Below are 26074 nucleotides of genomic sequence, written 5' to 3'. Positions count from 1 at the left end.
ATGTAAAAAATTCAGTAATAATAACATTTCAATACATTTTATATATTTACCATCAAATCTATATTCCCAAATACTAGAAAATATTTACAATTTTATTCTAATTCATTCAATATTTTGATCATAGCAACAGAAATAGCGTCAAGATGGCCGATACATTAGTGCTGCGGGCTCTGAAAGGACAGCCTCAAACATTAAATCTTTCCAGTAAAAACTTAAGTAATATACCCAGAGCGGTTGGAAAGCTCTATAGACTTCAGAATTTACAACTTAAAAGCAACAAAATTGTCAAATTACCGAAAGAATTCACTTCGCTGACGACGGTAAGTCTTGCAATGGTTAATCAATTATTAATGGTTTGAGAATCTGTGTGACTGTGAGTGTGACTAGCCAGGCGGTAACCCAGAGAGCTCCAGCCCGCGTAGCGGGCTGGAGCCCAGACGCTCAGTGTGCAAACGGGCATTCAGGTGAGAGTACCGTGAAGTTTGGTCAAAATAATTTTGATAATACATAATTAAAACAGAAATTAAGCACTTACCACGATTGTATGGATGATAGTCTAACGAGTGGCAGTTTCCTGACATCGAGGCACAGACTGGAACCTCAAAAAACGATCAGTTCTGTCGCGGTAGCTCTCCTCTTTCAGAATTCAACACAAAATGGCCGATCGAGACCGAGGCTAGTATAGCACTAGCGCATATAGACTTTGTCAAATTCGCGCATGCGCCCTACACCCTCTCGAACGGCCATTTTGCTATGAATTTTGAAAGAAGGAGAGCCACCGCGACAGAACTGATCGTTTTTTGAGGTTCCAGTCTGTGCCTCGATGTCAGGAAACTGCCACTCGTTAGACTATCATCCATACAATCGTGGTAAGTGCTTAATTTCTGTTTTAATTATGTATTATCAAAATTATTTTGACCAAACTTCACGGTACTCTCACCTGAATGCCCGTTTGCACACTGAGCGTCTGGGCTCCAGCCCGCTACGCGGGCTGGAGCTCTCTGGGTTAGCCAGGCGGCAGACTAGAGTAGTAGAGAGTAAAAATCATTTACTAACGTAAGGTCACTCTCATACGAAGCCAAGGCCAAGCCTTCTATCCCATAGACCCACACAATGGAAGCCAAAACCTTAAACTTTCACCCCCGAGATTTCTACTTTCCTTCTAAAACTAAAAGATCTAGGCCTAGCTCAAAATCATGTAGGCCTACAATGGGATAAAACTTCATTTCCGACATTTCTACGCTCTCGTTGTTATTTTTAAAACAAGAATTCATCAAAAAAATGAAAAAATATTATTATTGTGAAAAGACGGAAGAGACTTGCCCGATGTTTACGCCGCCATCTTGTTTCTTATTGTACTTCCCCAACGTTACGCGACGCTCGCGTCTGGCTAAGTGTGACTGTGTCTGTGCTAACTCACTGCTAACCCTACGGCCCGTTTCTCAACACATGGACAAGTTACTAGTTAGTCATATCTTTATCCACCAACCAAGGAGTTAGTTCCATTCTTACTAAACCTGTTTCTCAAAAGGCTTCCTAACTAGAAAGAATACCTTGATATCGATACCATCGGTAAAAAGAGCTGACGAGACGTAGCTTGTAGCCTTAATTAAACAAAGGCTTAGTCACAAAATAGCATAATTTTCAAAAAGAAAAATTATGACAAAATTGCAAATATTGTGATGAATTGGGAAATTCATCTTTTCAAAATAATAGCACAGGTGAATTATGAGAAAAAACCTCTGATTTAAACCTCTGATTTAACCTCCTCATACTTAGACCATGAAGAGTAGAGTTGCAGAGAAAATTAAATTAGGCCTATGAATAATTCATTTCATGACTAAAATTTTTTAAAATCACTTGTGTTGTGGGCGTTGAGATGGGTACCCCAGGATATCTAATTTAAATAGTTTACGATTGTAAACCATAACGGTTTTCTTTGTAAAATTATGATAATTATACGGTATTTTACGATTTCCGAACGTCATTGAAATATAGTTTAACAAAATATTTTTAATAATTGATAACGAAACATACGATATTTGACAAATTATATGCGTAAATTAGAGATGGAATTTATCAAACTGTTAATAGGGGTCTGAAAAAAACAAATACGAGTGCAGTTATGGATGGCCTGACGTGGTAGAATCTTTATCGATTAAATCATTTTACTATTTCAAGATGAATGGTTTTGTGGTTTTTTACCAACAGGTTTTATAGTTTCTTTGTATTACAATTATCATTGAATGCATTATCCCACTTGCTTTGTGATGTAGGTAATTTCAACCTCTATGATTGATTACGTAAGATTATCATTTTAAAATTTCTAGGCACTTTTGCATGTCATAGTCTACCCACGTGATGCCACTACGTCATTAAGAAAGAAGTTATGACAGGTTCGGAGGTGTCATAAATTTAGTGAGGTTGTTGTACCCGATCTTGGTAAAGAGGGCTTTGTGAAACGGTTAGCGGACAAGTAGCTCACGATCTCCGATTTAGTCAAGAAGTTAGACTTATGACGGTGTTGAGAAACGGGCCCCAGGAGTCCACCGTGCATTTAGACATAGACACGGGACTAGGGTAGATTGTGGTCTCAATAACTTGGAAAGAAAATTGTGAAAACAGAAATTATGCACTTACAACTATTATATGGATGAAGGTCTATCGTGTGGCAGTATCCTAACATCGAGGCACAGACTAGAACCTAAAAAAAAAACACGAAAAGTTCTGTCGTGATACCTCTCCTAATACTAAATAGTAATTCTTTCAAAATTCATAATCATAGCAAAAATGCCGATCGAGACTGGGGTAGGAGAGAACTTTTCGATTTTTTGAGGTTCCAGTCTGTGCCTCAATGTCAGGATACTGCCACACGATAGACCTTCATCCATAATCTGGACTGTGTTCTTTCATATTTATGTTAGTTTGTGATCGATCTTGTCCAAAATTAATTAACTCAGACATAAAATTGTTTAACTTAGACTTTTATTAAAAGTCTAGAAGACTAAGTTAGATCTAAGTTAAACAATTGTCAGTTGAATTTATAAATTTATGAAGTTGAATTTGAAAATTGTTTCAACAAGACATTACAAGTAATTGAGGTCACAAGATCAGATTGCCATTGGTCATAAAATGTACGATCAATATCTATTTTGCTAGTTAAGCCAGGCACTAAAATTGAAAATCACTTCTTAATCAAGTACAAAATGCATTTGCAAAATCCTATTTTGAACAATCAAATAAAAAAAGAATGTCATGAAATTGAAACACTTCAATATCTTAAATGTGTGGTCACTCTGGAATAACCTTGCCTTTCTCTTTCAATTGAATTTCAGCTTGTTACACTTAATCTTGGAAATAATTGCTTAGAAGAGATACCAGAAGAACTCAGTGCATTACATTCTTTAGAAGTTCTACATCTATTCAACAACAAAATACAGAACATTGAGTCCAAGACTTTAGGTAAGTAGTTCCTTCAACTTCCTTGACCTATGAATTGAGGGATAGAAAATTGCCTATTCAGCAGCAGTCAATATTACAATGATGATGTTAATGAGGATGATGATGATGATGAAAACTGATAATATCAAATTTTATGATAATGGTCATTCTAATGATAATAATTTTATTGATGATGATTACTGTAATGATACTTATAATAGTACTAACAATTACAATGGTTAGTTTGAATTTCTGATGCATTGCATGACAGTGTAGCCATATTATGATGTATCATGATATTACTATTCATGTATATCCATACTTACAATCAGGATTCTGACAACATATGTGGCATTTTTATCTCATTTGATTGAATTTCAAGACTGGAAAAGATTTTATCAAAATATGTATGTGACAGCCAAATGGGAGAAGCAAGTACAATTTACATGTACAATGATAATTGTTTACAAATTTTGTAATACTATGACATAAAAAGGAAATTGCAAACTATAAATCAATAAAAAGCTGTCCATACCAAACCAATTTCACTTCCATGCCAAAACACTTGTCTGTATCATAATGATCTCTGTCAATGTTTGACTCTGATGATTTGACTCTGTCATATTTTGTGCACGTTATTGTATATTGTTCATTTTTATCTTTATCAAGCCACTGTGAAATGCAGATTTTCATTTATTTTATTTGGATAATGATACAAATTTATGAACCTAAGGTAACCTAAGAATTAAATTCATTTTGTTCATATACTTGGTCAATTTCTTTCTCATTAAATTTCAGGAAGCTTGAGGCATCTTAAATTTTTGAATCTAAACAACAATCAAATCAAATCTCTTCCAATTTCCATGAACAAGTAGGTATAGTACAGGTATGCTGATCTGTAATTCAGTATGTTTAAGTTTCCATAGTTTCCTCAGCTATATACCAGTTTCTATTCTTTTGTCCTTAATTAATTCATTCATGATTTCAGCTGTTCCTCATTTTGCTTAAAAAAGTAATCAGTTTGGAAAAAAAAAGTCTCCATTGAAATTGCATAATCTGCATTATTAAGTATGGATCAGCTGCAACAAATTATTGATGCTGAATTGAAGGCCATGTTGGAGATGTGTTTTCCTTTTTCCTGTAATACATCCTGTCATCTTTCTCAGATAATTGATTTTTTTTTTGTTCGCTCCTGCAAAGCTTACTTAATGGAAACTTTCCCAATACTGAATAAGATTACTTTGTATTTTTTTTATTTATTATGTTTACTGATCATGTAGTTTTAAGTTTTGCTCTGAAAAACAAAAATTGAATGTGCCATTTTAATTTCTATAATGAGACCAACTTCAACTTTTTCATATCAGGTTAATCAATCTTGAATACCTGAGTGTAGATGGTAACCAACTAACAACCCTCCCTGGGGAATTATGTGCTTTAAGTCATATGGTTGAGATCCATGCGGCTAATAACCAGCTGACGTCACTTCCTATGGAACTTGGTTTCCTGGTCAAACTCAAGAAGTTTCACGTCCAGCAGAATCGGATCAAGGAATTACCGGAAGGAATGGGAAAACTTAGGAATCTGGAGGTCATCGATGTCGCTGCTAATGAACTGCGTATCTTCCCAACAGAGGTAGCTACATTGACGAGTTAGATCAGTTCGTTATCAAATGATATCACCCTGTCTCCGTTGGTTGAACTTGGCTTTATATTTAATTACATTTTTTCATCAATAAGTTTATAAATCAGCTTTTTTTATGTTATGATGCCTTTTACAATGGACTATCGAGTTTGTTACGACCTTTCTTGACCGATATACATATTCTTTGACTTTTTTACTTTATTAATTCAATTCACTCTAAACGTACATATGTACTAAGTTCTGTTCTGACACTAGTTAATGACCTAAAGATGATCTAAAATCAAAGGTTCAAGATTAGAAACTAACAATTATGACTCAAAGTGGAGTTCTATTTATTACCCTGTCATAAGATGTATGTGGTAATGATGGATTTTGAACTTGTCTTACACTTGACAAAGTTTTGTTTCTATCAACATTGAAATATTGATATTTGACATTTTAAATGTATATCGGAAATTTGAATAACACACAGACAAACCTTTGCACAATGGATTTTCTAGACAACTTGTGAATGTTTCAAATATTGCCCCTATTCACAGAATTGCATCAGTCTCAAGTCAAGACTAAAATATTTTGAACTGCTTATTTTGCTTTCTTCCACTTCTAGTTACACAAACTACCCCTCAAGGAGCTTTATTGTGAAGAAAACCCTCTGCTAGATAAGATTCCAGTACAGTCTATTCAGGAAGATGAGGTTTTAACACTCAAGGTATCAAACATTTATTCTCATCAGATTCAATTTTTCATGAATACAGGTGAATCTGTCTAAGTCAAATCTCTTGGGACCTTAAAAAGCTATATGACTTAGGAGAAATTTGACTTAAAAGATGTGAAGCAAAAATGTTTTGCATATTCTCGTCTCAAATAATGCTTGGAGTGAGGCGATAATTCAACTTATGGAAGATTGACTTATGCAAAGTCTATTGTGTTTTATTCAGTTCATCTTGAATTTCTCAGTGACATAGAGAACACTTATCATTTAATTAAATAAATGAATTGAATTGAATTGAATAATTAGATTTTCAAAAAATTTAAGTCGCAATAAAATATGTATGTGGACAGCATGATAACTAAACCCTGAATCCAACAAAAAGCCTGAATGAAATGGCTTGGGTAGGCTACATATATATCATAAATTCAAGAAGGCAATTGAAAGAAACGATTGTTGGGATTGTTATTGGAATATTTTCCAAACTTTGGCATCATTATCTAGTTGCATAATCAAACACAATCATATTAAGAAGGAACATTTCCCCGTAAGCAGGTGAATTGTTGCACGCATGTTCTTTTAAATTAATTTGTTTTAAGAGATTATAAATGAAACCTTCTATTTTATTTGATTAGATTATAATTTTATTGCTTTATAGGAACTAACTGCGAGATATGTCATGAAGCAACTTAAAGACAGGTATGTATGTCAGTAATGCCAGCAGATAAAGTTATATAGATATCCAAGAAAAGTGTCAAAATATATTACAATAAATTACAATTAGAATAAAGTTCATCTTTTGAAATGGTTTTGGTTTCCTTCAACACTTGCTAAGCTTTATTTGATGTATTTATGACAAAAAATATGTCAGTTTCTAAACAACATTGTAATTTTGATCTGTTCCTCTATTTGGTTTTCCATCATGGTATACTAAAATAAACTAAAGTGTAACATATTTATAGGGCTTATCTATATCAATAAAAAATCATCATTAAATTTGTATGATATATAACTTGCCATTCCATTTTTATAACACTTACTACAAATAGTATTACATTAATGCTTATACTGAGGAATTAATTCTTCTACTGAACTTGGCATGATAACGATGCTAACTGGTAACATTATCTTTTGCATGCTGAAACATAAAGGCGTAGACTGGTGAAAGTCGGTGGCCAGTTATTTTATGAAGAAAACCCAGCGTAAGTTTGTGCACTAATGATGCCCTGAATGGCTGGCATAATCGAGTGTGCAGTGATATTTACAAGTGATAGATCTTTTCAAATCCTAATACACAACCAATATGGTACTCTTGGGAATACATTTCTTTTGTATTGGAGTCTGCTTTTCATTTTAGTTAAAAAGAAAATGAATAATGCATCATTGGCTATTCCCTCCCCCCAAAAAGAATTAAAAAAAATAAATTGAAAAAAATAAGTAAAAATAACAAAAAAATATCAGATTATAAAAAAATGAATATAGTGATAAAGTTTATTTCCTGTCTTGTCGGAAACAGTGATACATGCCTATGTAGACATTTACTAGTACATAAATTAAGATTATTATGACAAAGAAATAATGTAACATTGATCAATTATTTGTGATTAACATATCATTTGTCTCTTTTATTGGGATCATTTATATTTGTCAATTCTTATGGTTAGCTAAGTAGACAAAGAAAAATCAGGAATGAATGATTCTAGATAGAAAAATTTCAAAAAGAAATCTGGTAACATCCATCTATACATTTTTTTTTTGTAATTGACACATTGTTAAATCATTTTATTGGGTATTGAATATAGGTGGTTTCTTTTCTTTTCTCAAGAGTACCAAGTCATAATCCTTTACAGTATCTCAGTATAGTTTCACTACTAGTATTCATGCATAGCATTTCTCAATTGTCTCTTGAAGATTTATAATGTAGTTTATCTACCTACCACACAAAGCATTTTTTCTGATAAGAGTTTAGAGAAACACAGAATAGCATCTTTCTATCCATCTTTTTACATAGATGTTTACATATTGTTCAACAATATTATAAGTAAATTCATGAATAAATATAGATCTATTTCCACATTTAAATGCAAATGTTTCCTTTGGATGTACTTGGATTAACTGCCTCTCTAGAAATTAGTAACTTAATGATTGATTAATAATTAATGTAATCAATGTGTATTAAAGAGTGCATGAATATTTGCTTCCACTCATAGTCTTAATGAAGTATCAAGTTAATAACAGTAATCAACCACATAACAACTAATCTGCATTGTAAATATTGATTGATTAATTTATAAAGTTTCTATCAGATTTAACCTTTTTTAATACTTTGGTTTGTGATGTACAAATGTTTCACAAATTAACAGTCTAATATTCATTGATTTCTAAACCATAATCACATATAACATATAATCCACTCAACTTATTCCTTTTCATCTAACTTCTTTGAGAGATACATTTGACAGTCAAACATATTCGCTGTAACTAATGAATTAATGACAAATTGGATTTTCAAAATTAGTTTCAATTATATTGATACGTCTGTTATATATCTTCCAGGGTGCCCTGCATAACATAATATATTACTTTTACCCTTCTCCATTCTAATATGCTGCATGCTTGGCAAGAAGGTGGAATATTCCTTTTTAAAGTCATTGGTATGATTGCCGGGAATTAAACCCACAACCTCTCTCATTCAGGAGGCGACTCTCTGCCGCTTTCTGAGCCACCATTACTGGTTATACTTCTACAGTATGGCAAAAATATCATAAATTTGTGAGGATAAAGATGTACATCGATCCATGTTTGTGGCTTGTTTCACAATAAAAATTAAGTCCATTCTGAAAATAAGTAAGATAATATAGAGACAGGAAACAATGGAAGAGGTAAGCAAAATCTAATCGAAAAGATTTGAAGATGTCATCAGTTCACCCTGAAGGTGAATTTTCAATTTGTGATTAATTGATCACAAGTTCAGAAAAAGCTACCTCATATAAAATCAAATTTCAAAGCTTTTACTTTCTTCAACTCTCTCTCTCTTTCCAACCAAAGTTTTCTTATTCTTTATTAGTGTGATGAAGGATTCACAAGCCTGGATACACGTATAGCAATTCTGAACACCTGAATTGAAAATATGATTTCAATCTGTTGAATATATTTAGCTTGTTTGTAATTTTGATGGTGCAGGCTTATTTCATTCTGCAAAACCTGAACTTATTTCTTTCTTTTGTTTGGAGAAGAGTTGTCAAAAGGGTACACATCAGTTTATCAACATTATAAGGAAATGCTCTTTGTTATTTGCATACAAGAAAATGAGGAGTATTTTGTTGCATTATATTTCATGCTTTAAGTTTCCATTACTTCAATCGCCTTAATTTCTAATGCCAATGAGGACCTAATTTCTTTTTTTTTTATCACATACCATGGATCCATGGATCCTGCTCAATGTAATCATACAGGTAGACAGAAGTCAAGTTCGTTGTGTCGGTGCAATAACGCCCTTGACATCACACTTTTGTGTGTCGCATGTGCACAAAAACAACCTTAGCAGCACACATAACAGCATTGCATAAGGGCGTTTCTGCACCGATGCAGTGAACGAAAATGTTTTGCTTAAGGCATTCTAGCACCGACATGATGTGTTGTCATGGTGCACAGGTCTGTTTGGTTGGAATAGAGATTAACCATGACTTTCACTTTCTTAGGTGGTCTTATCTCAGACGTGCTATCAGACATTACCCTAACGTGCGTGACATGCTTGCCCAAGCCAGTAAGTGCGCCCTCTGTGGCGAATCCTTCCTTAATACCTGGCTGGAATGTGTGTGCTTCGTAGATGGCCATAAGGTAAAGTAGTGCTTCAACTATCATGTCATCTTTATCATATTCGATATTGACTGGATGTTGATTTTTTTTTCTGATAATGATCGAGATTGATTCAAGAACTGTCTTGGAATTATGAATTAATATCATATATACAGTAGTGACCAAAATTATTAGTTTAGAACAACCAATACCACACAAAGCCTATGGGATTCTAAACCCTAGTGTACAGTCGCTGAAGTTTTGAGGATAAAATTAAAGCGTCAAAAGCTTTCACGACTCTCTTGTATAGGGTCTTTGGCATCTTTTGATAAAAAATGTATATAACCTCAACCATCAGGTAACGAGTAGCTGACAAAATTGTTGCGCTAGGGGCATTCAGTTTCCCCATAGACCATGTATTAAACATTGAGTAAATTTTGACCACTACAGTACTTCCAATTTGTAGGCTTCTCTGTACAAGTTTTTCAACTCTTAACTAAACTATAACTTGAATTGAAGGGAATATAGTAGAAATATATTGAATATTATGAAAAACAAAGTATTCTTTGGGACCATTTTTTTTCTTCAAAGTATTCACCAATAATGATGGGTCCTGTAACATACATATGGGAATGAGAGAATTCAGTCATCAGTTGGTGAATGACAGCCTTTAATAATCCTTATCAGCAGTAGTCTCTGCAACAATCACTACTCATGAAAAAAATTATTTTCATAAGTGTGTTTTACAGTTTTATACAAGTAATGACTTGATACCACACTACAAAATTCATTCGAAAGTGCAATACAGTGTAGTTGTATTTTGATGATAATTCTGCACTGTTCTGATTTGTAAATTTTGTTTTCTTTTATACATTTTCCCCTTAGGATTTGAAGTTGGGTAACTCTCCAGGCAAGATCCCCATCCGAGCCCTGCTCTGCTCTTACAAGTGTTTCAATCAACCAGGACATGGGTTCTATGGTGTTGCATTCCCTTGAAGAAAACAAAGAACATCCGACACTTTGACGTTTGAGTGCGATCTTCAACACGACGAGAGCATTGCTTCATCAAGAGAGACATTGCCATATTGAATCCTGCCTGAGGTATCAGATCACTGCTGATGCATTTCTTCTTCAATGGGATCTCTGAAGAACACTGATCAGCATGAACTTTTCTTGTTGACCCTGCTGATGGATCATGGACCCTAACATGATAGGACATTGTAAAAGGGAAAGCAAGTAAACCAATGACTATGTCTCAACATTTTTCACACTGTAGACCTTGCATCTTCAGGCTTTTTGATTGACCGTTGCCGATGGACAGCCGACAAAATCATACTATGGATCCTACATGTACTCTCATTATCCTTTCACTACATGTTTGATCCGTCTTTCTCTTCCTCTCATGTCATCAGATTTCTACCTCATTATCCAATCTTTTCAGCATCTCTTCTTTGAAGTTCTTCAAACAGCTTTTTATCGAGACATTCTCTATAGTAGATCCACAGTGAGAAGTGATTTGTGTCTAACCTTTTTTTTAATAAAGGATGTAAATCTTGGAATACAGAAGTCAGTTACCACCAAGAGATGTGTACCGGTAATTTGAAAGATTGTCTTAAAACTTGTACCCAAGTCTCCCCTTTGAATCACTGCCTATTTAGAGGGAATGTCCACTCTGTGTTTTGTGACACAAAACTTAGCAATTAATCGTACGCTTTATTTTCACGATGAATTGGACATTGTAGTCAATGCATCCAATCGTAGAAAAATGTTCTACGATCATTGCTAAGCTTTGTGGTACGGGCCCCGGTGGGGTGTTTCATAAAGCTGTTCGTAAATTAAGAGCGACTTTACGAACGACTAGTGAACCTTTCTTACGCTCTATTAATCAACAATGAACATTTAATGGTCACTATCATTTACCACAAGGATCACCAGTCGTTCCTAAAGTCGCTCTTAACTTACGATCAGCTTTATAAAATGGCCCCCCGGTGTCTATTTGTTTTCTAATGTAGAAAATCTCTAGAGAATCAGATTGATGGAAAAGCCAATCAAAGAATAACAGAATTGTGAATCTTTAGTATTATGATGTCACTTTCCAGCTGCGCTCCTCCATATGCAGTGTATCTAGCATTCCATAAACTGCTTTTGTACAGGTTAAATCCTTTAAAAAAAATTATCATACCGGGGTACACGACATGCAGGAGAGCAGCTCGTTCTAATTTTCTCAAATTTAAAAAAAGAACCAACTATCAATCAAGATATATTCAAGATATATATATTTCTATTTATATATTTTTTTGGTTGTAGTTGTTTATAATATAAACGTTTATCAAATAGTTGTATCCAAAGGAACTGTTGCTGCGCTAGCGCCATGAGCGTCTCAGGACGGTGTGTGTGCTCAAGATATCACTATTATTATTTTATTTTTATATGTAACAAACTGAAGGTTATTAACAAATCAAAAATTACCAAGAGGTACACAAAGCAATATCAAAATAAAACTTTGGTATGCTTGTAAATTGATTTATTTACATAATAAACAAAAATAAGTTTAAAACATTGAATTCATGACTTTCAAATGAACCATCTTTAGTACCTCTTAATAGGAAAAGTGCATCCTTGTGCAAGTAGTTCCATTCAAATACTTGAAAATACATGTATAAGCAATTCTAATTACAGCTACATGGTGATTGTGTACATACATTTTTGTATTGTTCATTTTAACAAGGCTTTTGGATACCATACTGCCCCGGTAGTATGTTGCCAATTCCTCAACAGGACAGAAGACTATGTTCATGGCTCCTCTGCCATAAAATTTCTATAATGTGACTTAATTTTCTCGTACACAAAATTGGAAGATTGTTTAATATAGCAACAAATAATACTGGCCTCCTTTAAAAAAGGCAAGCAAGTGACACTACATTTTATATATTGTTGATGATTAATTCCTGGCCAAATTTCCTCCATGCTAATGGCAATGCAGTGACAATTTGGCATGTTTGTAAATGACAAGACACATTCTGCTCATTTACAGGAAATTGATTTTTTGTTACTTGCTTCTTTTTGTCAAAGTAGAACAGAATATGCATACTAAATTTGAAACTTCCATAATTCAGCAATTGCAGGATGTTATTGTTATCTGATGATTATAAATGCATTCTTCCCTTCCATGGTCTTCTGAACGGAAACAAATTTTTGCTAATACTAGCAAAATAATAAACACTTGCAATTTGGTACAATTAATTGTATCTAAGACTGTTTCTAGTATTCATCCAATCAAATGAGTCTTCTACAATGCCAGTGTTCAACACAGTTCGATTGATTGTATTTATTATCTGAATATAATTCTGAACAAAGTGTAAATTAGACCTTTTATATTCATGTATACCACATTTATGCAATATTGTAAAATATTAAGTTATAAATAAAGACAAATCAAATTTCGAAATAGTTTGCAGAAATGGGATTAGTTGCTTTATTTGTCTGCAGTGGTATGTTTTAATGCAACACTTTCAATTTGGACTTTTCAAGCATATACAGTAGCTGCAAATTACCTGTCTGTACCTGAGTAAAATCTCTTACCATGCTTCCCAAATTTGGGAATGCCTATTGTCTCAAAAGAGCTGAAATTATCCCATGTCATCTGAATATTGTGACAAAAAAATTTAAATTGATAGTACCAACCTGATTTATTGCTTTTTAGTGATTTTTATATTGCTTGGCAACTTTAAATAAAATTCTAAACACAGGAAACCTGGGGAAACAGAGAGTTTTTGGTAAGCTGATCACATCCAAAATCTTACCTCCTAATAGACAGAATTGAGATGTTCATAGCAGAAAGTCATTGGCCAGAAATCAAAAAGGTTGTTTGGAAAACCTTCGGTTGAACCCATGGTTTATGCAGCTTTCCTGTATAAATTATGCCTAATTTACCACAAATGTCCAATGCTGACGTCAGTGCGATAAATTGACGCCTCTTGCCATATTTCAGTATGCTATTTCATTCTCGAGTCCACAGTTTTAAACGGTGGACTCATGAATAAATAAAGTAGCATGCTCAACCATGGCAACACTGACAAAAGCGTGCATCAGCATTGGACATTTTGGACCACTTAGTCGCAATCATATGCAAAAGAATATGACAATACATGCTTCTGGATTCAAGGTGATAGATACATCATAGTTAATAAGAATTTATTTCTAATGGTTACCAGGGTGAGGGGAGTTAATTTTTTTTATCAAATCAACACTAGGAGTGTTTCATAAAACACCCTGACAGTGATTTTCTATGACAAAATTGCTCTGAGCCAATCAGATGAAATGATTTCAGTAGCTTATAACACTAGTCGGTGAAAGTCACTGCCTTATTTGTTTTATGGAATGCTCCCCTGACCACAGAATAGTGTTAAGGCCATCAAGAATTCATCTTAATATTTCAAGCACCTAAGATCTGTTCATCAACTTCAGATTACTCCTTGCAAACATGCTTTCAAAGAACATAGATTACTCTGTGATTATGTCTTGTCGACTTCAAACATGGTCCTCTTCACAAGTCAGAACTTGGTAGGTTGTTGAGATAAGACAAACCAAATTCTCTGGTACATGTACTTGGACTAGAAGGAAGGATTGCTCATCGGATCTTCTATTTTGCTTTAAATTTTCCTCCAGCTTTCTTGGCCTTCTTCTGTGCCGCTCCCTTTAATGGTTCAGACTGTTTAGAAAGAAAATAATGGGGATGGGGGGGAGGAGGAGGAGGAGAGTAGAGAAGCGGAAATGAGAGAAAGGAAGGACAGTGAAAGAGTGCATGGGAGAGACAGAAGAAGAAAGGGATACAGAGGGGGAAATGGAAAAGTGAGAAAGAGAGGGGGATAAGATGGGAAAAATTAAGCTTGGTGATCAAATTATTAAGGGATCATATCATAAATCAATGGTTTATTTCAGAAGTTACTAGAAAGCAAATTTAATGTACAGGAATACACATAGTTGGGTTATTCTTATAATTCAGTATGATCTTTTCCATAAAAACAGACAAAAAGGTGAATGTTGAGCACCTCAAGGCCTGTTTTAGCACCAAGGACAATTAATGTGTTCTGGGCCTCAGACATCTATTCTTTGAACTTGATATTACAATGATACATATCCAGTCAGGGTTTTCAGGGTGACCAACCAATTAGAGGTATCAGTTAAGTGTAAATGCTTCACCTGTATGGGAAGCATCAGCAAAATTCAACAGATGATGCGGGATACACATGATTAAAGAGAAGCAAGTTTTTATGCTAGTTGTGGTCATGTTCTAAAATGATTTCAAATAGAATCTAATAAAATGAGCACCAAAGTGTCAAGTATGGATAAAATATTTATACGTGTCAGGTGATTCAGGGACAAAATCGGTAATTGCCAAGAAATTTACAAAACAGGTAGATATCAGGTCTTTTTCAGAAGAATGATAAACTGCCCCACATGTGCTTTTCTGTACTGGTAGTGGTTATCTTCAGTTTTGTCAGTTTTCAGCTTACATTTCATGATTTCAGAAAGTTAGGTTTAGGATAATCAACGAGATCTACCATGATATGGGGACAATTGACCTGATCATGTAAAATTCACCGGCTTCCCAGAAGAAGGGATTAAGGGTATTTTTTATGATTATTTTTTTTTTTCATTTTAAATATCAAAACAGGTGTTGTGGCACAGTGGGTAAGCCTCCGGACTTTGAACCACAATGTACGGGGCTGGAATCCCACCATGGCACTCGTCTCCTTTGGCAAGGCGTTTATCTACATTTGCCACTCTCCACCCAGGTGTAGTAAATGGGTACCCGGTACGAACAAATTCCTTGAATGCTCGAGAGCCCGATCAGGGTAGCCCTGCTAAAGCCAAGGTAATAGTATGCAGCGTTTAGGAACATTTTATTAAGCGTTATATAAATGTTGCATATTATTATTATCATAAGAGTACATCGTAGGCTATCCAATGATGCAAAAATTACTTTGAAATTTCAAGTAGACCTAATAATATCAGCAAACTATAAAGGAGATAATAAAAAAATAATGTTTAAATTACCCATAAGTCCCTTCTTGCGGGAAGCCAGCGAATTATTGTTGCTGCAAACTACAGGTACATGGCTATTATTATTATCATAAGAGTACATCGTAGGCTATCCAATGATGCAAAAATTACTTTGAAATTTCAAGTAGACCTAATAATATCAGCAAACTATCAGGGAGATAATAAAAAAATAATGTTTAAATTACCCATAAGTCCCTTCTTGCGGGAAGCCAGCGAATTATTGTTGCTGCAAACTACAGGTACATGGCTTTAACTAGAGGCATTTCATGCAATGATAATTATACATACCTTTCTCTTACCACCAGCCGGTGAAGCAGAAGGTTTGGGGGCAAAGAATGAATCCAACCTTCCTTGAGTTGCTCCTGTTCTTGCTTTAATCAATTTCTTGCATCCATTCCTCATCCTGTCCTCACTATACATCACAAAAAATGACAAAATTAAATCTAAAATGGTTAAATGAGCTTTTACCTTTAATCAGTTTCTTTATACATCCATTCCTCTCTCTCTCTCTCTGTCCTCGCTATGCATCACAAATAAAAATAATGTAAATATTAAATGATTTAGGATTATATTCAGTTTTTTATATCCATTCCTCCTTCTAACCTCACTGTACATCACAAATACATATAATCAATGTTAATGTAATTTGCTTAAGATTATATTAGCTGAATATCCCTTTGCCCTTGTTATGAAATATGCTTTATCTCATATGCTGTATCTCAACAGCTTTACACTTTCAAAAAGATTGTCAAATTAAACAAATATAATATGATTTCAAGAGGTATGTGTATGGAAAGCTCATAGATTCAACTTTCATATGATACCAAAAATCCTAATAACTCCTGTTTGGTTGAGCAATGCTCACTTTTATAAAGGCAGGATATGGTAGGTTGCACAGGAATATCCTATTTGTGAGAGGCAAGTCCTTTGGAGATTAATCAATGAAGGATATAGACCTACCAACTGTCCTGCTTTTATAAAGATTGTCCCAATTCTCAACTTTCAAAATGGCCAAAAATCAGGACGTGCTGATTTACGAAATTTCATGTGAGAAAAAAATAATGCGGGGAAAAAAATGCCATAGACCCATTCATGCCTCCAAGTCCTCAATACATCTTAGATAACCCAGTCATTCTAAGGTTTAAAGTTGATAAAATATAGGAATTTCAGGGGGAACTACCGTCTTGGCCCCTTTATGGGGCTCTGCCCCTGGACCCCGCCAGGGGCAGAGTCAGCCCCCTTGGACCCCCAGCCATTGGTTGTCCAGATTTTACATTTCTAAATATTGGCAGGTATGAGAATATAAGCAGTTGTGATTAGTTTGGATTGGCCAAGTAAAATTTGTAGTTTATGCTTTAAAGATTTATCCATTAGTGAAAGAGAAGAAAAAGAACTAATTCAAACTTACTTGAATCCCTTTTCTGTACACATAAAGGAAACAAGAGCTTCTTCATCAGGTGCTGTCCACTTGAGCTACAAAAACAAAACAAATGAACAAAGTTAAATTGTTGTATTTGGATGGCTTTCCCCAGTACAAATTACATTTAATCTTTTAAAGAAAATTGAATACTAGTTTTCATAACTTGAAGAATCCAAGAAGGGGAAGTGTCCCCCAGCCCCCTTTAATGCTGCCTCCATTTAAAATCCCGCCCCTTTAGACATACATCTACTGAATCCAACCTCTTCTTATCCCTCTTTAAATATTCTACTCAATACAAGATTTTCAAATCCATTCGTTCCCGCAGAAGGGCAGAAATGGCTGACCATTTTATCTCTTACAAATAATAATTTTTATTTTGTTTTATGATAACATTTAATATTTCTTACATCCAATTCTTCAGCAGGAGTGATGTCCGGAGACAGGAAGAGTTCTCTTGCTTCCTTGAAAAGCCAGTCCTCTGGGGGAGGGTATTTCTGAAAATGAAAATCAAATAAGATGCTGATGAATCCCTCCCTACCAAAGTGACAGAGTCATTTATAAGAGTTAATTTGGACCCGGGTTCAAGTTAGACAGGTAACTGGTCAGGCAAGCAAAAAGAAGAATATGTCTATAATCTGTAATTTGTCTTTAGTACTTTTTATCATAGTGGTCCCTACGTAGGATAGTTACATTGGGGACATGTTTCTGATTGGTCAGTTATTTCTTGGAGCCTCTAAAGTTCCCCACATTCAATCTATGTACAGTGGAATCTACTCAGATGCTTTATACTAGTATTCTTTCCAACATACACACCTATAGATATAGTGCAACCTTCACGATGGAAAAAAAATTCTGCCAAGAGTGACCTCTGATTAACTTACAGTTTATTACCTCAATAGGTCTGATATTTCTCCCATATTGAATATAACATCAGTGTGATATACAACCTTGAAGGAAGGAGAGTTGTAGGGCAAGGCTGCTATAGTTGAATAAAAAAAATAATAAAATCTACCTACCAGAAAAAAAAAATGACTAAAAATCTACCCAAAAAATTACTAAGAATCTTGAAATTCAAGTAGATGGTAGTTGGGAGTAAATAAAATCCATATAATTAATCAAACACAAAATTAAAGCCATTAAGAAATTAACATTACACATATTTGAACAATGCTCTTTATACCTCCAAATGAAATCTTTGACATATCAAAGTTAAGAGCTCATCTCGACTCTCAAGTAGAAATCACACCAAAGGTAATTGGAGAACACATCACATAAACACAGTCCAATTATAAATACCACATACCTCTATTTTGCAAATCATGAATAGACAGATTGAAGGTTACTTTGCTATCGGTCTTCAACCTTTTCTTAATCAAACTGTTTAAACTCTACTTACATTTTGGTCTATCTTCTGTAGGATTGTCTCAATGTTGCCATGCGTCTTTACAAGGTCGTAGGCTCGCTTCATACCAATACCTCTTATAGTACCACAGTAATCACAGCCCATAAGTATACACAGATCAATGAACTAATGAGAGACAAAAAATGAATGAAACGGTTCTAGATGGTTGCAATGTATGATAACGGTTCAAGATGGTTATATTATTTGGTTTTTTATGTGAACTTTGCTCTTTCCTCATGCTTAAAACAGTAAAGAAAATAATTTCAATAATTATTTCCTGACAATTATGAATGATTTGAGTGTCAAAAGAGCTGATAAATTGAACTTGTACTGTGAGAGATACCTGTCACAGTTGGCTATCCATAGTTAAATTGCAACTTTAGACCAGAGTTTAAATTACACCAATAATACTACAAGGGGAAGATTGGACACTTTGGCGATTTTTTGAAACGCTCGATAAATGCTCATGGGGAAGGACGTCCACTAGCGTTGAGTAAGTAAACCATCGCTCATCGGCACGCAGCTGTGTATAAAACATATGATGGAAATGAGAGAGGGGACTTTGGAGAGGGCTCAAGGGTGGCACATGGGAATAATTCCACCTTTTGAAATACCCAAAACCCTCTGAACATATATTCATCTCTAATTCAAGGAAGAAAAATTTGAAGAAAAAAAATCTTAAAATGTGAAAATCGTCTATTCCTTCAACCCTTCACCATTTCTCTCTAATGTTTTGTACACAACCATCTCGCAATAAGCAAAGGTATAAAAAGGTTGTTACTTGCTCAACGCTGTAGAGCGCTCTTCCCAAGCGTTTCATTGTGCGGTCTATGTACTGTCTTATCTTCCCCTTGTAGTATCTTTGATTAAATCTAAGTTCAGAATACAGGCCAATGAGTCTACTGAAGTCATTTTAATATCCATCTTACCTGTTGTCTGTCCATGCCGAGACCCTCTAAAACTCTTTGGTAGTTGAACTCTTGAACAGGCAATTTCCTATCAGAAATTAGAAGACAGGATATTCCAGTTTTATAAAAGAATGAAAGCAAGCTATCTTCAAGCTGTCCAGAATATGAATGTAAATATAAATTGAATGAATCTTTCAATATAAGAATCTTTATTTTCATCCCTCCTATTCATCTTTTTTCTTTGCACTTAAAGCCTATCTCAATCTTTGATAAAGGGTAAGTAATGTGAATTATACTCAAGTATCATCAATCATTGCAATATTACAAAAGCAAAGCAGTCAATTAATTCTTTTCCTACCCCATTAGAATTTGCATTTTACAGGCCATTAAGATTCAAATTTAAATCAAGCTTCTTCTTTCTGTGATGTTTTACATTTTTATTCAAAATAGCAGTTGGAACACTTACTTTGCATATTTAGAAATTGAATATTAAAAAGCTACTTAGAGGCATATCCTAAAATTGTTAGCCAATTCTATTCTTGAGGTGTTTTACAAAAATACAGACACATTATTTTGTTCAGGCACCCAATCAATTTAAATTTTAACGTAAAATCTGAAAATTTGCCTAATAAAACATATTTTTAGTTTATATATATATCCTTCACACCACAACCATTTTGGGGCACATGCATTAATATAATCTAGTAATGAAATAAAATAGTGAAAAGCACTTTTTTTTTGGGGGGGGAGGGGATTAACCAAAACTAAAGATCTATAGGCTTTGATCATGGTGCTAGTACCTTGCTTCACTGGCTGTCAGATGTCTGAGTAGAACATTGCCACCAAACGTCAATGCATCCATGTCTTCAGTGCCTACCCCATACACTTTGCCTTTCTTCACGAGTTCACAGCATTGTGCTTCTGCTTCTCCTGGTGCCTGGATGGATTGTGGAATACAATTCGTACAGATAACCCTTTGATTACCAAGTCCTGTAATTCCCAAAGGTTTGGTATAGAGATCATCCAGTTCTAGTAAGCAATGTGTTAACACATTGACTATCGAATTGTGCGATTCCCATAGGTTTCGTTGAGAAACCATCCGGTTCCAGTCCGCAATGAGTTCATGTCAGCCTTGTCCATGCCTGGGCACAGTTTCATAAAGAGCTTCTAAACCATGAGATCATGGCAAATACCACAGTAACAGGGCTCAAAAGCCAATCAAAATCAAGGCTTTCAAGGGGGTTTACCAGTCATAACTATTTACGAAAGGGAACCCTGATACAAGTTATTGATCAAAAAAATTAAAATTTCACCATCCTCAAATAAATTTGAAATTGAAATAACATTATATTCTTGATTTATTTAACTGAATTCATTAACTATTAATATGAAACACTCTAACCAGCACCTAAAACAAGAGAAACTACTACACTGTAAATAAAAACATTTGAACAGTTCTAATTTTCATTTTGAAACCCATTAGTTTTTAGAAACCGATGAAGCATCTTTGGCTCTATGAGCCAACCATAACAAGGGAGACTTCTAGTACTAGGCTGATAAAAATGACAATCTGTAACAGTCCTTACATATTGGAACTTTTTAGTTATAAAAAGTGATGTTAAAAGCATCTTGGGGTGGTGATACAAATACACTGAAAGTGAACTGAAGTCGGTTTCGGAGGTGGCTCGACTTATGTATACCATCTCCCTTTTTTTGATTGCCGGGCTGACACCGGCTCGGACTGAATAAAGACCGAGTCCACCTTTGTATGTGGTTTGAAGGAACCTTCACGCTGATTTAGTCCTGCAATTGGTGTGTGTTTCACCCCCAAGTGAACTCAGGCCGGCTTGACCACTAAACTAGAAATAGCGAGCAAAAGTCATCGCTAACGAACAATAGAAAATGTTGATATGAAAAGAAAGGCGACTTGGAGCCGGCTTTATGTGCATAAGGGGAATGATGATGTCGAGGTGGCTTGAGTCCACTTTGCACGTATGTGCATCACCATCCAAATTGCAGACGTGAAGGGGGCTTCAAAGCCGGGGTCGGAGGCGGCCTCAAACCAGATGCATATGTATCGGCTGCATGTGTATCGGGTCTTTTGACTCTGTGAACTAACCTTAACAAAAGGGATACCCATGAGCTTGAGGAGGTGCTGACACTCCTCATTGTGTTGCTTGGTAACCTTCACCAATCGTTTTTCAAATTTATTGACATTCTCCTGGTCTCCTTGCTCCTTGGCCTTCTCCAGCTCCTTCTCAGCCTCTGCTCTCATCTCCCTCCTCTTTGTCAGTTCTCCAGATTTCATTTCGGGAGGCTTCCCATCGAACACATAGCTGAAGGGTAAGAAATAATACTACTACTACTATTCTACTTTACAATAGCACTGGAGCAATGTCTCGAAGTGCTTTTATTACCCAGGCCATTGGATTATTGCTTGCCTGCACAATCTCCGCTCTCTGTGGAGTATTCCAGCAATGAGTAGGCCTACTGGGTCAAAGGTGGAAATAAACGGTACAGTTCCATGGTAGTTCAATTTCTGTATTATATCAGGACATTCTCAGGGGAATCCTGCCCAGACATTACAATGTTTAAAGAAACTTGAAAGATCAGAGAAGCTGATAGGAGAAATTTGAAATATTGGACAAGAGAGGAGGGTTTATTTATTTCTGAGAATTTTACAAATTTACAATCACTACACCTTACAGGGATTTGAAATCAAACCATTTATCAACATTCCATCCCCTTTAAACCTTGAACAGTATAGGTTCCTATTGGACATAGTAGACCCTAATGATCCGAATCGGATCTTAAAGACTATTTTCATTCCTTATATTATAAAGCATTAAGCAGCAGATTTTGGTTTATCATTTGAATGAACAATTAAGTATCTGGCTCTGGAGATTAATGGTAAATTGACTACCACTTTGAGCAAATTAATCATCTAAGAATAGAGAAGGATGGTTCTATGTGGGTGAATCATTCTTACCAAGGTTTCAGTCCATTCTCAATCATCCTGATAGTACGATAAAACATTCCCATAAGGTGGCTGCGAATAAAAATGAAAAAAAAATGTGGGTAAAGGTATATAATAAATATTAGTAGGATGTGGAAGAATTTATAAGTAATCTGTATGCCTTCCAGTTGGTTCTTCTAGATTAACTTTCCACCAATGTCAGTGATGGGATATAGGAGTGGTTTTCATTGTACTCCTTCCCCTGTAACACTTTCATGGTAGACATAAGTCTCCAGTGAAACTTTCGTAGTATGAGATGTGGGTACCCAACCTGGTAAGTATAAAATACTTGTCATCAATTAAGGGGGGGATGGCAAATATAAATTCTCTTTGACTTACTTTTTTTATATCGGTGAACTTAATCAGTTGTGTAATATAATATTGAAGTTAATTTATTATATAATTTTGAGTGTGCATAAAAAGATCTACATGAACTTTGAACAAGAGTGAACGAGGGATCAAATATTACCTTGTAGTTTCACCTTCTTCATTTGTAAGTACAGACCCATCCTGACGTACAGCAATCAAGAATTGGTAAATGCACATAGAAGCATCAATGGCAACTTTACGGCCTGAGGGAAAAATAATATGAAATTAATATCAGGATTGTTTCGCTATTTGCATTCATTTATCAGATCTTTATAGGAAACTCATGAATATGCATCTTGAGCCGCGATCCCCGAGCATGTGCAATTCGCGTTTAGTAGAGGTGCTGGTCCAAAATTTGGAATTGTCTCAGAAAACAAGGATATCCTTAACCAAGACAAATCATGTCTTGATAAATTAGGATTGTCCTTGTTCATGGGGACAGTGTTTTTTCACTTTCCCCTGCGGGACATAGACGGCAATTACGGGGATTGAGATTGCTAAAAATAGATTCAGTGAAACCTGATATGTTGACTAACACATGACAGGTGAATGAACTTTCTTAGATTTGTGTGGAGAAATCTTTGAAAACTAAGACAGTCCCTGAAAACTGGTAAAGACAACATGACATGTGTTTATAAGTTCAGCAAAAAATTAATAAAGAAATAAAATGTTACTAAACACGCAAAATCATTTATTTATTTTTATCAAATTTTTTTCTTTGCTTCCTTGTGAACGTTGGAGAGATATTATAAAAACTGTTTAACATTTAAACGAATGGGAATATAATAATAACAACTAGGTATAAAAATATAATTACAAAAAATACTAGGCCGATATATTTGGATAATATTGGTGATGTCTTTTATAAATTCTACTAAGTAAAGTGTGTGCTAGCTGAATGTATCCTCAAATCAACCTCAAGTTGAACTGGTTATTTTCTCTATATGATGCGGATTATTTCAATTGTGTTTGCTGATCATTCTCATTTTCATGGTTATTTTCCCTATATGATGCAGATTATTTCAATTGTGTTTGCTGATCATTCTCATTTTCATGGTTATTTTCCCTATATGATGCGGATTATTTCAATTGTGTTTGCTGATCATTCTCATTTTCATGGTAATTTTCCCTATATGATGCGGATTATTTCAATTGTGTTTGCTGACCATTCTCATTTTCATGGTTATTTTCCCTATATGATGCAGATTATTTCAATTGTGTTTGCTGATCATTCTCATTTTCATGGTTATTTTCCCTATATGATGCAGATTATTTCAATCTTCCGATCGCGGAAGAATGGTCCTAGGACGTTCCTACGTATTGTTTTCTCGTCATGAAATAGGCCAGGCCCCTTGTTTTCAGGGACAATCCCAATTTTTGGACCAGCGCCTCTACTGATGATGGATTGATGATGATGATTAAAGTTAATTTCAGGATGACATGACATTGAGACACTGATTGATGAATGATTGACTGATGATTGACAATGATTGACTTTAACTTAGGTTCCTCCCCTGGACCGCGCCAATTCTTCAGACGTCACCGTTTATCACCAGGAGCTGGACATAGAGGAACAGAAGATCCTGCATCCAGAACTGAACCTTATATGACTTTATACATTGCAAAAATGTGGAAATGCATGTTTGTACATATCATTTGTTCGGGATAATTTCATTTTCATAACTAACATAATATAATTATTAAAAAAAAGGAGCAAACCAAGTGAATTCAATTTAACATCCACATTAATTGTTTAAAGATTACATTTGAAAAGAATTATTGATGATAATATAAGCTAAGCAATAGGTATGATTTCTTTCAAAAATCGAAATGAGTGGAAAAAATATTGAAATTCGCCTTATTAATTATGCACTAATTTGCATTTACATGGAATAATTGAAAAAACGTAGGTCTAACGTTAATTAGTCTTATCTTGAGTCTAGTCTACCTAGAGAAGAACACAAGCATGATAAGGCATAAGCAGAAGTACAAACATATCATCATATGTATTACTTTTGATTTAAAACTGAAAATCATGTGACATTGCTACTTATGTAACCTTCTGTCTGTATGTAAGATCAAAAGAAAATTCTAAATCTAAGTTTCAAGTAAGTTACTTAGACCTAGTCTTACTCTAATAGTAAAAATACTATAGTTTCAAATTCAAGTACAAAGTACAAAAACACAGTGCTACTAAACTAAAGTAAATTTAATAAGATCTTATTCTTCTTGTCTTACCAAAATAACTTTTAAATTCATGTTCTTTCACTGCTCCTGGAGCACAGTCAGCAATTAGTCTTGAAAGATTTAGAATTCCCATCTTAATTAGACGTCTTAATGTATTTTAAATTAGCCCTTCGATGTGATTTAATTCGTAAACAATGTACAGAACTGCAGAGTCAAGAAATGACAAGAGAAAACAGCATCACTGGCATTCAGTGGCTGGCATATGTCATCAAGGCGCGCGCGAAAGTTCGCGGGTATTTGCACATGGTGATTACTCCACTGAGTGCTTCCTGTCATTCATTTTGAAACAAACTTAGCCTATGTCAAGTGAGCCAACAATAAGCCAGCCAACAGCAAGCCAGCCAACAGTTCCAGCCAACAATATTGCGATATAAGATAGATCAGATACAGGATTTTGCGCACGAAGAGAAGCGTGCATTCTTGTACAAATCAAACAAACGGGATCAGGGCTACACGGGCCTAATCACTAGTGGCAGGCCATAGATATTCATTCGAGCCAACCCATTGCTATTTTTTTTAATTTTGATATGGCTGATTGACAAAGTGTATGCGTATGATTTTCCATCTAACACTGATTCTATTTTTGGTAATTACTGAACTTCTTTTTCCCAAATTGAGGAGTAAATTTCAACTAACAGTCCTCTTTATAAAATACAATTGGAAGATTGCTCCTGAAATATATTTTGGGTGTGTAGGGGGGTTTCCCTTCTTTCAATTTGTAAAGAAAAACAACGGGCTAGTGCTTTAGTTTTAGTAGCCCACACCCCTATATACTCTATGTGTTTTCGTATATTGAGGAGTAAATTTCAACTAAAAGTCCTCTTTATAAAATACAATTGGAAGATTGCTCCTGAAATATATTTTGGGTGTGTGTAGGGGGGTTTCCCTTCTTTCAATTTGTAAAGAAAAACAACGGGCTAGTGCTTTAATTTTAGTAGCCCACACCCCTATATACTCTATGTTTTCTCGTATATTCAGGAGTAAATTTCAACTAACAGTCCTCTTTATAAAATACAATTGGAAGATTGCTCCTGAAATATATTTTGGGTGTGTAGGG

General features: G+C 34.8%; 2 protein-coding genes across 3 annotated transcripts; one reads left to right on the top strand and one right to left on the bottom strand.

Annotated features, from left to right (window-relative positions):
- The first annotated feature begins 122 nt into the window (after positions 1 to 122).
- On the top strand, positions 123 to 13037 carry LOC129254510 (leucine-rich repeat-containing protein 69-like). 2 transcript variants are annotated; one of them, XM_054892972.2, is made up of 9 exons: positions 127 to 320; positions 3336 to 3462; positions 4240 to 4312; positions 4806 to 5073; positions 5690 to 5791; positions 6450 to 6490; positions 6943 to 6993; positions 9493 to 9631; positions 10475 to 13037. In XM_054892972.2, exons 1-9 carry the CDS (start codon positions 144 to 146, stop codon positions 10583 to 10585), a joined length of 1089 nt encoding a protein of 362 aa, XP_054748947.2. In that variant the 5' UTR covers positions 127 to 143; the 3' UTR covers positions 10586 to 13037. The 2 variants fall into 2 exon arrangements, with proteins under 2 accessions (XP_054748948.2, XP_054748947.2); XM_054892973.2 differs by lacking the exon at positions 6943 to 6993 and having other exon boundaries at positions 123 to 320.
- Positions 12099 to 25462, bottom strand: LOC129254511 (flap endonuclease 1-like). Its single transcript, XM_054892975.2, has 11 exons — positions 25009 to 25462; positions 22871 to 22973; positions 22375 to 22434; positions 21505 to 21721; positions 20186 to 20322; positions 19407 to 19473; positions 18472 to 18603; positions 17483 to 17569; positions 17064 to 17128; positions 15944 to 16067; positions 12099 to 14300 (listed from the first exon to the last, which is right to left on the bottom strand). The coding sequence occupies exons 1-11, from the start codon at positions 25088 to 25090 to the stop codon at positions 14232 to 14234; spliced, it is 1143 nt and encodes a 380-aa protein (XP_054748950.2). The 5' UTR covers positions 25091 to 25462; the 3' UTR covers positions 12099 to 14231.
- Positions 25463 to 26074: the final 612 nt, after the last annotated feature.

Source organism: Lytechinus pictus, chromosome 2, assembly GCF_037042905.1.
Source record: "Lytechinus pictus isolate F3 Inbred chromosome 2, Lp3.0, whole genome shotgun sequence".
NCBI classification, from domain to species: domain Eukaryota; kingdom Metazoa; phylum Echinodermata; class Echinoidea; order Temnopleuroida; family Toxopneustidae; genus Lytechinus; species Lytechinus pictus.
This window is presented reverse-complemented; position numbering and strand designations above follow the sequence as displayed.